The 15,132-nt window shown below is 40.2% G+C and overlaps 2 protein-coding genes across 13 annotated transcripts in view; one reads left to right on the top strand and one right to left on the bottom strand.

Moving 5' to 3' along the window:
- LOC141735431 (uncharacterized) overlaps nucleotides 1–15,026 on the bottom strand; it is a 59,986-nt gene extending 44,960 nt beyond the window's left edge. The window contains exons 1-3 of one of the 4 annotated variants that reach the window (XM_074568175.1): nucleotides 13,563–15,024; nucleotides 4,431–5,809; nucleotides 515–571 (exon numbers count right to left, since the gene is read on the bottom strand). In XM_074568175.1, coding sequence (XP_074424276.1) covers nucleotides 515–571; nucleotides 4,431–4,448 — 75 coding nt within the window. In that variant the 5' untranslated portion in view covers nucleotides 4,449–5,809; nucleotides 13,563–15,024. Of the gene's footprint in view, nucleotides 1–514; nucleotides 572–4,430; nucleotides 5,810–10,086; nucleotides 11,920–13,562 lie in introns of those variants that run through there. The other 3 variants (XM_074568173.1, XM_074568172.1, XM_074568174.1) reach the window with 3 other exon arrangements.
- The window catches only part of LOC141735430 (tyrosine-protein kinase Fer-like), a 275,100-nt gene that overhangs the window by 205,361 nt on the left and 54,607 nt on the right, over nucleotides 1–15,132 (top strand). For all 9 annotated transcript variants that reach the window (XR_012584720.1, XM_074568164.1, XM_074568166.1 and 6 more), the window contains one exon: nucleotides 8,770–8,893. Coding sequence is in view for 8 of the 9 variants with exons in the window: in XM_074568164.1 (XP_074424265.1) it covers nucleotides 8,770–8,893 (124 nt within the window). In the remaining variant the exon portion in view is untranslated. The remainder of the gene's footprint in view (nucleotides 1–8,769; nucleotides 8,894–15,132) is intronic.

Here is a 15,132-nt window from a genome sequence, read left to right as displayed (position 1 = left end):
AAACTTACAGCTACTAAGCTCAATTTGTGACAGAAACTATAAGAATTAATTTAATATATATACCATTGTGAGGTTACCTAACATTCATTAAGTCATACAAAACCAATGAGCATTTGTTTTAGCATGTGTTGATTAAATCATCTTTTTATATCAGATTTTTTATTTATATAAAACTTTCCTACTTTGCAACAATATTATTCTTTTGTAAGATTGCACAAAGTAAAACAGACACATAACATTTTATAGAAATCCACTTATCTTAAAAGCCTTCCAAATACGAAAAATATGTATGCTGGAGTTAAACATTTTCAGCACTCAGACATATTACATTGTTTCCCAGTAAATGTGATTTACATTTATTTAAAGCACAATGTTATGTTTCATATTAAAGTAAAAGAATTGGTATAAAATTGCATACCCCAGTAATTTAAAAGATAAGGCAAATAGGAAATGTACAGACTTCATGATTGATATATACCTATTTAAATGGTATTTAGCTCACTTGATAACTTACTTTGCCCAGTAATTCTCCCAGTGTGACATCTTCATGATTGAGAGCCCATTTCTTGTCCTATGGAAAGGAAAGGGAAGGGAAAAGGAAAGGGAAAAGGAGAATTTTCAATCTGTATACTTTCTATAAAATAAATTTCAGCCAGTAAAAAACGTACCTAAAGAAGGATTTTATTCAGATCACTCAATCAATAGCATGCTAGGAAGTTATAAATTCAGGAGTTTGCAAAACATCTTTTAGAATTCTTGCTATACAATAAGATATTGAACTATACTATGCAGCAAATTTCTATCAGAAGATTATTCCTACAACAACAGTGCACACTTTTTACACACAAGCTCTGGAAAGGATATCTATCACTGTTTATAAAAAAGACTTAAGTAAAAATCAGCAAGTACAACTTAATTTTAGAATACAAAATAACATATTGCTAGATAAAAAAAAAGTAATTTTGTCCTCAGTGTACTGAAAAAAAAAGAACCAATTTTCCTATTATGAATAAGACACATATTTGCATCTCTTAAACCTTCTGTGGTAGTTTGATATATGACAGGAAGGTACTTGAAAAAGATAACATAACAAGTGCTGACTACAGTATCTTTTCAGTGCAGATGACCAATACCAGAAATATTCTGCAACAGCCCACAGACACATCATAAACAATCATAAGCTTCTTGCTACACAGACCTATTTAATAAATATTTAATGAAAAAGTTAGAGTAGGATATTTTAAGTCTAACCCATATAATGAAAAAACTGTTTAATATTGTTCATTTTTAATAGTCTGTTAGCACCTCATCTACTAATCACCTCACAAGTACAATTACCCCCTGTCATGTTATTGGTAAGGTCCTAATTATATTCCAAGCAATCTCTGTTACTAATTGTGGTACTATTAAACAGTCTAGTACCAGCATGAACGAAAAGTATGAGAGACTTTTAGCAAATGGTAAGAGGAGATGGAAACACTTTAATTCAAGGAATAAACATTTTCCGAAGTGTTCATAGCTTTTTGGACTTTATTTTCCCATTTGCTTTCAGGGTGAAAACCAATAGTGTTTTGCTTTTACAAGCATGCATTTCCATTCATACTTCATTAATACCAATGTTAATATTACTATTGCAAAACTTTACATGATTATAGCAACTTTTATTTGGTTTGCTTAGCAGGAGAAGTTAAGTTTTAATTGGGTTTTGCAACAGTAATACAATTATTTATCTCTGTAGGTAGCTGAAAAAAATGGGGTTTATTTACAGTTTCTGTTGCTACTTACTCATGTTAAAAATGAATTGGTGAAAGTACTGCATTACACAAACAATCCATTACTTGAAAAGTGAAAATTGACTATGTTGAAGAAAGTGACAACTTCAGCATTTCTGAAGCCTTAAATTTTTATAGTTTGTCAAATAGCTGCTTACTTTTTTAAAAAAGTATTTTCTAGAATTGCTACAGATGCATTCTTAATATTTAAAATTCATAGTTTAAAGCAGCTGTATTTGGGTGTATTCTGTTGATAATACATAATGTTTTAAGGTACAAGGCAATAAAGAAAATGTGAATTTCTTGACTTCAGACAGTCTGTATGAATCCTCAAATTTATAAATACTTAGAAGTGCATATAAAAAATAATTTCGATATTATTATTGAAGTTTATGCTCATCTGGAGCTCATCTGTGTTGGGTGACCATTCAGTGGTACTGCCAGAAGCATGCTGAGTCCAAGTGATTACCATCTGTACGAGGAATGAAGTGGACTCTTTAAACAAATTTCTGCTTAATATGGTTGTTATTTAAAAAAGGAAATTCTCCCACTTTTTAATTTATATATATATTTGAATATATAAATATATTTCCCATCATAATTTCATAACTATATTTTAATTATGTTCAGTATAAATACTGGTATAAGAATAATGCCAAGACTGTCTAGAACAAGTGGATATGTACCATTTTAGGCACCAGCTCAAGAGAACACTGAAGTGCATATTTACAGTTGATCAGTTCGACATTACCATAATTAAACATTTTGTAAACTAATTTAGCGTATTTCATTGCTGTTTCCTGGGTTTTGTTGTGTTCTCATTCATCACAGAAAGGTTTTAGCTCTTGCAAAACAGTAGATTCTTTTTGCTTTCCACATTAAGAGAACTGTTATATCGCCAAAAAATAATACACAAAGTATAGCATAAACTTTACGCTATAAAGTATGGGCATGGCAAGGAGATGCTGACGTGGTATTTTTACTCTCTTAAAATTTCTGTATATAAAGATAAATACTTCACATTCACAGTGAAATACGTGAAAGGCTGTTTTGGGATGAATCCAGTTATAGCAGGCTACACTTATCTACTTAATAAAATAATCCTATTCTATTAAGCAGACACTTCAATCCTGTTATTTATCCTTTTGTAAACCCCAAACTGCTAGTTGATTTCTGCTTGTAGCAATGCTATAATGGTTTAATTATTTCTGTAGCAGTTATAGCTGTTGTAGTAGGTTTCATTTTCTAGTAGTGTTGTGTGCTGGAATAACAGGTAGCAATTTAGAATACAATGGAATTTCCACGTGTAAGATGAAGCACTACTTTCTATTACGAAATCATCTAGTTTTGTTTCAGTTGTTTCATAGTCTAATTGGTCTGTTTATTTCATTTTTATTAACAGCTATGAAATCTGAGATTATGTTTAGACACTATATGCTGCAAATAGTGAATTACTGCTTTTACAGTAAAACTTATTTTAAGGAGAGTGTAAAGCTATCATGTAGATAGAGTTCTATACTGAAGGGCTTGTAGTGAAATACTCTTAACTTAGTTTTGAAGATATTCCTGTGGATGGTTTCTTGTGAAGATGAATAGATGAAACATTGGCCGCAATAGACTGTAAAAGTCAAAATTTGCTAGTAAGAGTAATTTGTTAAAGGACAGACAGTTAAGCTTATATTTGTGTTACAGTGACAAGGATAATCAGATTTAACGTGAAATAACATAATATATTTTGTACAGTATGCGATGGAAATCACTTTTTTTTATTTCATCTGTAACTAACAGTGCTTTCAAATCAAGGTTGAACAGAGTATCTAAAAGACATTTTCATGACCTTTATTCAGTAACAAATACCAGTAAACATAACTACTAACAAAAACATGTCCTTGGTGACTTTTTTCCCTATCGTGATTTTGAAACATTAGAATTACTAAACTATGTTTTGATGATAATCATAAAAGACACTGTATACAACTGAGGTATACTGTGCTATTTTTGCTCAAAAATCTAGAAATCCATGCAGTACATATCAAGCACCGAAGATAAATTAGCAAGTCTAAATCACCTTCTGATGGTATGTTTATATTGGGAAGTTACAGGCTCATACTCTGCCAATTTGACACTGTAATATAAGAAAATGAGAACCTTTCCATCCTGTTCAAAAATGAGGAACTCAGGGAAAAAAAGGAGAACTTATGGTCTTTGGAAGAAATGGCAGTCCACTCATGAGGTCTACAAAGATGCTGTAAGGCTATGTAGGGAGAAAATTAGAAGGGCCAAAGCCCAACTAGAACTTAACCTGGCTTCTGCTGTTAAGGACAATAAAAAATGTTTCTATAAATACGTTAGCAATAAAAGAAGGACTAAGGATAATCTCCCCTATCCTTAGACAGAGTGGGAAACATAGTGACCAAGGATGAGGAAAAGGCTGAGGTACTTAATGCCTTCTTTCCCTCAGTCTTTAGTAGTAGGACCAGTTGTTCCCTGAGTACCCAGCCCCCTGAGATAGTAGATAGGGTCGGGGAGCATAATGAAGCCCCCATAATCTAAGGGGAAATGGTGACTGACCTGCTACAGCACTTAGACATACACAAGTCTATGGGGGCCAAATGGGAACCACTCGAGGGTACTGAGGGAGCTGGCAGAAGTGCTCACCAAGCCACTTTCCATCATTGATCAGCTAACCGGGGAGGTCCCAGGTGACTGGAGGCTAGCAAATGTGATGCCCATCCACAAGAAGGGCCGGAAGGATGATCTGGGGAACTACAGGCCTGTGAGTCTGACCTCGGTGGCAGGGAAGGTTATGGAACAGATCATCCTGAGTGCCATTATGCAGCACATGCAGGACAACCAGGTGATCAGGCCCAGTGAGCATGGGTTTATGAAAGGCAGGTCCTGCTTGGCTAACCTGGTCTCCTTCTCCTGCTCACAAGGTGACCAGCTTAGTGGCTGAGGGAAAGGCTGTGGATGTTGTTTACTTGGACTTTAGTAAAGCCTTTGACACCGTTTCCCACAGCATCCTCCTAGAGAAACTGGCTGCTCATGGCTTGTATGGGTGTACTCTTCGCTGGGTTAAAAGCTGGCTGGATGTCTGGACCCAAAAAGTTGTGGTGAATGGAGTTAAATCCAGTTGGCAGCCAGTCACAAATGGTGTTCCCCAGGGCTTAGTATTTGGGCTGGTTCTCTTTAATATCTTTATCAATGACCTGGACGAGGGGATCAAGTGCACCCTCAGTAAGTTTGCAGACGACACCAAGTTGTGCAGGAGTGTTGATCTGCTTGACGGTAGGAAGGTTTCAGGGTCTCAGTGTTTTCGAGCCTTGCCAGGTGCAGGGATGAGGAGGGGCGAGGCCTGGGCACTTGACCCAGGCTGGCCAACAGGATTATTTCATACCATGAACATCACATTCAATATAAATTAGAAAGTTTGCTGATAGGTTCTCTCTTTTCCTTCACGGCTGCGATCCTGAGATCTCCTTGCCCCAGTGCCAGACCCCTGAGGCCTTCCCTTCCTCCTGAAGCCTTTGCACTCGCAGTGTCCGACATTTGCTGTCCACTGCTTAACTGATAACTGAAGTTAAGCAGTAATCTTAGTAAGTAAGGCTGTAATCTTTCCATATATCTCGCAGCTCAGTCAGGGATAGGAACTGGGTGGTTTCTGACTTTTTTATGATTTCTGTCTCTTCCCTCTCTTGTTCTTGTGGCTGTTCTGCTGCAGAACAGGCTGCCTCTTCTGATTCTTCCTCCTGTTCCCTCTCAGGAGGAGCTTCTTCCTCCCTTACTAAACAAGTTGACTTCTACTTCAATTGTTTCATCTTGAATATAGGAGCAACTGTCGTAGTTGATGATTGGATCTCTGGCTTAGCCACAGATTCTGTTTGTAAGGCCTCAGATCCAGAGACCCTCTTGTCCACACAGACGCAGGCTCGGTAGACATAGGCAAGGGCCCAGCACAGTGCAAGAAGTTGTATCTCTTTGGTATAGGCAAGGCATCCTTTCTTCAAGTGTTCCGCCACTTCAGCAGGATTCCACGCCTGTTGGGGAGCGAAGTCCCACACCATTGGAGGTGAAGACTGGTTTAGGCACCTGCTCAAATTCTCCCACACACCCTGCCACCCATGATCAGCCTACCTCAGGGCACATCCCTGTGTGGCATTCCTAACTAGTTGGTTAACCTTAGGAAAAGCCAAAATCAGATTAATGACACGCGCCAATATGAGCATTCTGGGATGTTCAAGAAATTGAAGACCATTGTAACAAGGCAGGAAACATCTACCCTGGAGAAGAAGGGGGAGGTGCTTTTATGATAGCTCTCCCAGGCAAAGCAAAACAAAGTGATAAACAGCATAGCAAACAGCAAAAGCTGAAAGCAGCCATTAACAAGCCCTGGATTTTGATGCACAGCAAGAGCGGGAGCACACCATGGAGCAGGTGAGGGAACAAATAAGCCAGTGTCATGAACAAACAAGTCAACGTTGCAAACAGCAACAGCAAGTAACAGATAAACAGGTCTAACAACTATAAATTCAGTCTTGTGCACTCTGATCAAATTTGTCTTTATTTCCAACCTCTCAAGCCCTGCCAGCAGCTAAACCCCCACCCAGTCACTTGGTCGCTCCCTCTCAGTAGGATGGGGGAGAGAATCAGAAGGGCAAAAGCAAGAAAAACTCATGGGTTGAGATAAAGACAGTTTAATAAGTGAGGGAAAAAAGAGAAAAAAGCAAGTGATGCAAAGGCAGTCATTCACCACCTCCCACCAGCAGACCAATGCCCAGCCAATCTCCAAGCAACATCTACCTTGGAAAAACTGCCTGCCCCCCCCCCCCCCAGCTTTTATTGCTGAACATGACATTATATAGTATGGAATATCTCTTTGGTCAGTTTGGGTCAGCTGTCCCGGTTGTGTCCCCTCCCAATCTCTTGCTCACCCCAGCCTACTCCCTGAGGGGACAGAGTGAGAAAGAGAGAAGACCTTGGCACTGTTCAGCAATAGCCACACTCTGGTGTGTTATCAACACTGTTTTAGTCACAAATCTAAAACACAGCAACACACAGGCTACTGTGAAGAAAGTTAGCTCCATCCCAGTACAACAAGATTAACACAAACATGTGATAATCTCAGTTGGTTCAATAAGCGTTTATGACTTATCTTCTTTTCCAGTACTTGACTGCATTTGTCCATAATTTATTTTTGTTTTCCAAACAAACCCTGTGGCAATACAGGAGAAAAGATGCAGGTATGTGGTTCAGAGAATTTGAATAGATTTGTTGTTTGTTTTATTTTCCCCTCTCCTTACCCACCATCTTCTCTTAATGAAAATAATTCAAATTATTATTGGATAAAATATTTTAAAATTGATAGAAGCAGTTATCTTTTGTTTTTTCATGTTTTTATAATTTGATAGCCAGTAAAGCTTCTTAAAATCAAAGGGACAGCTAGGTTTTGAAAATATTATTTCTGTATGAAAATTTTGTTCCAGCTATATCTACAAGTGAAACATATATGATTCTAATTGAAACTAGCAGAAATATTTTTCTTTTTTCTGTTAATTACTTTGCGCATTGACAGTGCACAGTTTCACTGTTTTACTTGAGAAGTAAATTGATTTTTCCCCTGTGGAAGGGGTTTACAATCAAATTAAGAACCATATTATTTTTTTAAATAATGTAAACAAAATTCAAGATGAATTATTAGGAGTATGCTATAATAGAAGTTTGAATCTTAAAAGTAATAAATTAATAAACATTCCCAGTGCCTGCTTTTCACTAAGTTATCAGCAATAGCCTCCAACTATGCATCTGCCAGATATAACATAAAGTTGGTATCAGACTCAAATCACTTATTTTCCTTATACACACCATGCATGTGAGAAGATGGGTACAAACATCAATCAAGGTATATTCTTTAATCGAGCTTTCCTTTCAGTCACTAGAGTTAATTTTCTGGAATAATTTTAGTCAGCTCTGAATGTAATATTTCTTTTGTGTGCGTGGAGGAGGGATTGCTTAAAAAATATTTTTAACTGTCTGCTATAATCGGAATAATTCTGTTTACATGTGGAAGAAATGACACCTATTTCAGTGGAGTGGTCATCTTCCTTCTCTCTAGCTATGTCTGCTTTTTGTCAGTTACCAGACTGGGTCAATAACCTCTCAGATTGTGTCATAGAGTATGTCAGTTTAGTGCAAAGTGAAAAGAAAGACTGGAGCAATGGCTGGCATTAGCAAGTAATTATTGTGACATGGAAAGCTATACTGTGATTTTACAGCATTGCAGTGTTTATATAACATTTCCCATGTTTATCTTTGTCCTAAATCACTTTTTCTGAAACTCTTTTGCAAATGCAGATTCACTTTTGGGAATCCTTTATGCTGACACCTTCCCCTCCTCAGGCAAGATGGTAGCGACTTAGTTCCTCCAAGGCAGAAGGCTCTGAAGTCCCAGTAATAGTTGTTTGCCTTTAATTGCCAGCATGAAATAGGAAGTTAATATTACCCAAGAAGTAAAACACTTTGTAACCTTTCCAAAGGCTTCAGCATAAAGTTTGAGAAATACCACTACAAATGATCAATCAAATACTTTAATGTATCTAAACCTACGAGTAGAAACTAATTACTGTATTCACAATTTTAATAGACCCTTCCAGCAACCATTCTGTAATTAGAGAACTACATTTATCACAAATTATCAGTTGTTTTTGTCAATTTCATATAAATGTGTATTTAATGTATACTAGTGAAGATTTTTGATATAACAAAAACACAGGCTTTGCTTAACTTCTGTGCAGTTTCCACTTTTAAGTACTTAATATTTAAGGAAGCTTAGGGAAACCACACCTGGTGATAGTGCATTCCTTTCTTTTTCTGATATTAACTTCAGACCGATAGGTTGAGGAGAATAGCTGATAGCTGCATTTTGTTCAGTCCAGTGTCCCTAATAATAGATACAATACTGACACTTCTCTCTTGTCTATCTGTCTGTCTGTTTCTCTAGGAGGAGATTTCCTGTCCTTTTTAAGAAAAAAGAAGGATGAGCTAAAAACCAAAGAGTTAGTGAAATTTTCATTAGATGCTGCTTCTGGCATGGCATATCTTGAATCTAAAAACTGTATACACAGGTAAGGAAGATATTTATTTTCAGTATTGTGATTTTGATCACTTGAACTGTTAGCAGGTTAAATGTATAGTGGTGTTTAATAATGGCAATGAATTTTAGTATCAATGAATCATGGCAATCTATGCATCTTAAGTCCTCCTTGAAATTTTAAGATACTTGCATAGCCAATACAGAAGTTCAGGTATGTTTGCAGTGTGTTTCAGGGAAATCTGATATCTCAGATGATCAAGGGAGAGAAGCTGGAGTTCTGTATATTAAAACATTATTAATTGTCTCAACTGCTTTCTCTGCAATACTGAAGATTATCAGGCCTTATGCTTTTGGGGTACCTTATATCCTTTTTGTTGTTTCTTCTCCAGTGTCAAACTTTTCTATCATTTATTTTGGCCCATAGAATGTAAAAGCACTTTAGACAAATCCAGTTACAGAAATCAACACTCACACATAGCCACTTGTTACCTTAATGACATATCTTATTTCCAAATTGGATTATTCAAGAAATCCAGAAACTTTATCGTAGTCTACTTGATTTATGTCATTTGGTCCTCACAACTACCAACTATTATCTTTTCAGGATAAATATGAAAGAAGCTGAAACTGAATTATATATTTGATAACTGCTCTAGGGAGATAACCCTTTATCAGGTATGAGGAGATATTTGGGAAACGTAGGCTTTTGAGATACTCTATGCAAGAATATCAGGGAAATTACATGATACCTAAGGGATAAGAAGAACACTTCTCGAGAGGACTATGAGACTCGAGCAAGAACCTTAATGAGATTGTTCTAGTTATTCCAAAGTAGGCAAAGGGGGTCATAGGGAAGCTTAGGAAGTGTGGGTTAGATGGATGGACAGTGGGGTGGATTGAAAACTGGCTAAAAGACAGAGCTCAGAGGGTCGTGATTAGGGGCACAGAGTCTGGTTGGAGGTCAGTGACAAGTGGTGTTCCCCAGGGGTCAGTACTGGGTCCAGTCCTGGTCAATATATTCATCAATGACCTGGATGAAGGGATAGAGTGCACCCTCAGCAAGTTCACTGATGATACAAAGCTGGGAGGGGTGGCTGACACAGCAGAAGGCTGTGCCGCCATACAGCGAGACCTGGACAGGCTGGAGAGTTGGGCGGAGAGAAACCTTATGAAATTTGTTGGAGTGGGAGATGGACCCGGAGTAACGATGGAGTCTCAATATGAGTATGATCGTTCTCCCTTTATTCAAGTTTTCACAGAGTAGATATAGACAGGCAATAAGAGCACGCGCTAGCGGCAGCTATATGATTGGCTTACAGTCTCTGTTCACGCGCTGTCCATGCAGTTCATTCACAGATCAGATTGGTTACAAGAATTCACATAGTAAATTGCTTAGTCATTAGCACAACATGTTTTCTACCTTCTCAGTTCCCGTTTTTCCCATGTACTAATTCCATCTTCTACCACCTGTTTTGCTCTTAATCTAATCTCTCACAGTAGGGAGGCTGGCTCACGTGACCATTTTCTCTCAGACACATTCCTACAATCCCCCCTTTTTCTTCTTGAGCCAGCCAGACCTTATGCATGGCATTTTCTATCATGTCAGTCACTTTGCGGAGAACACACGAGGCTACCATAATCAATAATAATATAACCAACAGTAGCATGAGCCCTTGCTTTATGAAGTCTGATAACCATCCCGTTGTTATACCCCATGAGCTTAACCAGTCATCGAAACCGTTTTTAACCACTTTTAATTTGGACATGTTATCCTTCAGATCCCGTAACTGCTTATGAATGGATGATGAGTGGTCGGAAAGGTTCATACAACACATACCTTCAAAATCTTCACATCCATGACCCTGAGCTAACAGCAAAAAATCAATAGCCACTCGATTTTGCAACATAGCATGCCGAATGCTATCAGCATCAGTAAGCAAGCTAGATATGATTTCAGTTGTAAGGTTTATCTGTTTACTTGCCCAACACCCTATCTTATTCAACGTATTTAATGCCGTTGCTGTTCCTAGCGAAGGAAGAATACTTAGCCCTATTCTTTGTCTGAGATTCGAAAATGTTATATGGTCGTCACAGGATGGAGTGAAGGTATGAACTGTTCTCTTGGCTCTGTGTTTACTGTGTGCTCTGCTCACTGTGTCTTTGGCCGTATGCAGGCCTCTGCTCGTAGATCTGCCACATCTCCCCCTTTTTTGTTTAACACCAGACCATTTATTAACAAGGTCGCCATGACTTGTGCTTCTACTCGTCGTGACGCTCTTAGTGGGTTATATACTAAACACAATTAAAAACAGAATCAAAAAGAACCCTGCTAAGGCAATAAATACCCAGATTCCTAAATTTAGCCCAGAAAGCCAATTTCTTTGGATTTACCCACGAGAAATCCTTTTGTAATATTTCAAATACATTGCAGTTCATTAAGTCTTGAATCTTTAGTATTTGAGCTTTTAGCTGATCATGTAAAGGACGAATATTTTGTTGCAACGACATGTCAAATTGTGATAACCAAGGGTCAAGGTCATCCTTTTTGATGGGGACACGTATGTGGCTTGGATCCATTCCAGAAAGCTGGTGACAGCACAAACGACCCTGGGAAAACAATTGCGGTAACATTTCAATCATCATAGTTACTGGTTTTGAAAAGGTATGTGGCAAAAATACCCACTCTAATGCAGTCAGGCTCTTTGCGAGTGCATCATCCCACTGTCCTATCAGGGCATAAAGTTGAAATTCTTGTAGGAAGGTGTTCAGTGCGTCTTGCAGCAGTAGTAGACTATATCTTATCTGCAACATACTGTAATGCCTTCAGAGCTGTTGGGGTTAATGAACATAGAACTTATGGGGGGGGGGCAGGGGCAGACACAGTGCTTCAGGGCATCCCCTGTATCTTCAAAGTGCGCTCATGTCTCTCTCTCATGGTCTCCACAAGTTGCTGGTTCGGTCGGTGCAGTTCTTGCAACTGGGCATGGGTGGATTTGGAGTGGTCACTTAGATTCATACAACACAGTCCTTTAAAATCTTGACAACCATGTCTGTGAGCTGAAAGCAAAAAATCAGTAGCAGCTCTGTTTTGCAGCGTTGCATATCGAATACTATCTACATCTAGCAATAACTCAGAAATAGCGGTACTAGTAGCATTGTTAAACTTATCCTTGGCAGCAAGAGAGTCCTTGTTATCAAGAATCCTTGGCAGCAAAAGAGTCCTTGTTAGCAAGAGCGCATGCGGACTCCCTGTCTCCTTGCCGATCTTCCGTTGCTTTCCCATAGTCCACCCCCTTGCTCAAGAGACCGCTTCTGCTGGGTTCATTTTAGTCTTGCAGGGTATAACACAGAGCAATCTACTAAGGCATGCAATAACATAGACACATATAGGAAAAAACCAAAAACATATCTCTATGGTACTGCTTTGAATCAGGTGTCCTATTTCTCTTTTTCTGATGCTTTCTTGTAATGCGTATGGCACACTTTTGTGCTAACGTGGCACATTTCCCATCTAATTGTTCCTGTTTGGTTTCTTTTTTTTTCTTTTTTTTTTTCTTTTTTTTTCTTTTTTCTTTTTTCTTTTTTTGCTTTTCTTTTTTCTTTTTTTTCCTTTCTCTTGTTTCTTTTTTCCTTTTTTCTTTTTCTTTTTTTCTTTTTTTTTCCATCACTTACAACTGACATAAAAGTCTGCCTTTGCAACAAGAGCTCAGTTTCTCATTTTTCCTTAAGTTTCTCATTTTCCTACAGAGCATCCTATAGATTTTGTCTCAACTCCTTTTCCCAATCAACCATGATCTTATAGACAAACAACAAACAACCAGCGATACGCCCTGCACGGGCAAGCCGTTCCCGAGACCGTAAACGTGTCGGCTGGTGAAAACTCCCCCAATATTTCAGGACTTCCATCGGTTCTACAGCCCATCCTGGTGTATCTACCTGGGGCGTGCTCGCCTTACGTCTAAACATTGTGTATATACAAACTTCTTCACTTGACGGAGTGTCAGCCCTAGTTGCATACGAGAACAGTACCACACCGGGCAGAACACCTGCTCAAGGGGAGTCACCTAACGACACTGCACACAACAAAAAGCAAACAGTAGCACACATGCTGACCAGCAGGTATAAGCTGGCGCCCACACACACTTACACAGCAGACATACAAAACCAGCACTTCTATCTCAGGGAGACAACTGGGGAGGGGAGGGGGCGAGGCGGGCAATGGCAGGAGCAAACAGCTCCGGCTCTGTCCTTCTCTGCTGACATTCTGCCTCCTCCCTCGGCCTCAGGTGGAGCAGAGGGGCTCAGCAGGGGATCGTCCCAGACCTTCGGACCTGGCCTGTTCGATCCCCCTCCCGTGGGTTGTAATGCTGCAAAAGCCCTGGCTGCTGTGGCTCGCTCTGCCTTCATATCTTGTAAGGTCGATAACACCAACCACCATGTCGTCGCTAATGGTGATGCCTCTTTGTCTCCTTTACTTATCGCTTCCCACAGTTTTTTCCCAACAGCCTCCCATATTTCTGATTTCAAAGCTGTCTGGGGCTCTGGTGAGAATCCGTTCTCTCTGCACCAGGTTAACAACCTTCGGAGCATACGCTCATCGTATTTCACCCCTCTCTTAGAGAGGATATGCAGGAGAAGTCTTAATACAGCCCCTTCTTCTTTTGTTACTTGTTGCCCCATCTCCTGCCCCGGCTGCTCACCTCTCTCTGGGTGTCCGTGGCCACGTCGTCTGTTTATTCCGGATTGCCGCCCAATCCGCCCAGTCTCAGTCCAGCTGAGCCGTCCTCCAGCCAGTGGATCTCCTTTTGGGTCTTCCACCCCTCGCGTTCCGTTGCTCAAGCCAAGCGCTGATTGGTATCACGTCGGGGTCACCATCTGAGGAGAAATAACTGGACTCCAGATGATCCAATGTGAATCAACAGAAGCCGTTTATTAAGCACAGATCATCATCTTTTATACCCTGTGTTGTAGCCGTACATGCCACTTGCTTATTTCTGATTAGCTAGTTACACTGTCCTTCTAATATAGCGTCTCTAATAACGCCACTCCAGCGTGTAGTTCTCGGAGGTGTTGAGGGATTCACTAGCCATGAAGGCGTGTTATCATCCTTCCTCCCCACACGTGAATCTAACTCCTCGAGGCGCCTTAAAACTGTCTGTAACATTTTATCTGTGGTGTCTGAGGACAGTTTACGACTCTTGTCGGCAGGTGGAGTTGGTGGACCAGACGAATCACTGGAGGAGGGTAGCAGTGGATACAAGGGAGGCGGAGTTGCTGGAGGAGGTGCTGTGGGCGGAGGCCGACACGCTGCTCCTCCCAAATCGATGAGATCAGTAGATGTTTCAGGCTCCTCCTCTGCTGGAGTTTCCTGGGGAGGCACTTCCGCATGTGCATTACTTTTCTGTTTTGGCTTCGCCCCACTTACTTCCGCTTTTTCCGAGTTTTGCAAAGGGTTCAGTGGCAAGTTTTTTCCTTCCTCAGGGGGGTCAGGGGCCTCATTAGCTCTAATTTCAGCAACAGTTTTACATGTGGACCCGGTCATTCCCTTTACCGCGGGCAGCCCAAAGAACCACACAATAGGTCCAGGCTTGCTTTGAGGTTTTGAGGCGGCTGCTCCTGGACCTAACATTTGAGCAGCTGCACAGGCTACTTCCCGCTCCGCTTTCATCGCTTTTAAAGTCTCTAGCACAGTATTCCACAGCTCGTGGACGGCCTTTATCTCCTTCTCCTCTTTTTCGTCCCCCTCAATTGTTTTATGCCACATCGTCCCTCCAAAGTCCCGCCATTCCGAGACAGAAAACAGCATATGTGTGTCAGAAAAATGACCCCATCGCTGTCCTAATTTAATTAACTTGATCAGCTGTTTCGCTGGCGCTTCAATCCCTCTCTTAGAGAGGATTCCAGCGAGTAGCGTTGCTGCAGCTTCTATTTCCATTGCTGCGCTGTAGTTCCCTGGGAGAGGCCACCTCGAACCGTCTGCTCCGCGTATGCGCTCAAGCAGCACTCCTCCCAGCCGTTTTAGTTTCCCACTCCCCTCCTCTAGCTGCTTACCGCAGTCTCGGAGAACTCAGTCGCGCTGAACCATCCTCTGCTACCAGATGTTGGAGTGGGAGACGGACCCGGAGTAACAACAGAGTCTCAATATGAGTATGATCGTTCTCCCTTTATTCAAGTTTTCACAGAGTATATATAGACAGGCAATAAGAGCACGCGCTAGCGGCAGCTATATGATTGGCTTACAGTCTCTGTTCACGCGCTGTCCATGCAGTT

Source organism: Larus michahellis, chromosome W (assembly GCF_964199755.1).
Source record: "Larus michahellis chromosome W, bLarMic1.1, whole genome shotgun sequence".
NCBI lineage: Eukaryota > Metazoa > Chordata > Aves > Charadriiformes > Laridae > Larus > Larus michahellis.
The sequence above is the reverse complement of the archived record's forward strand: the minus strand, read 5'-3'. Positions and strand labels throughout refer to the sequence as shown.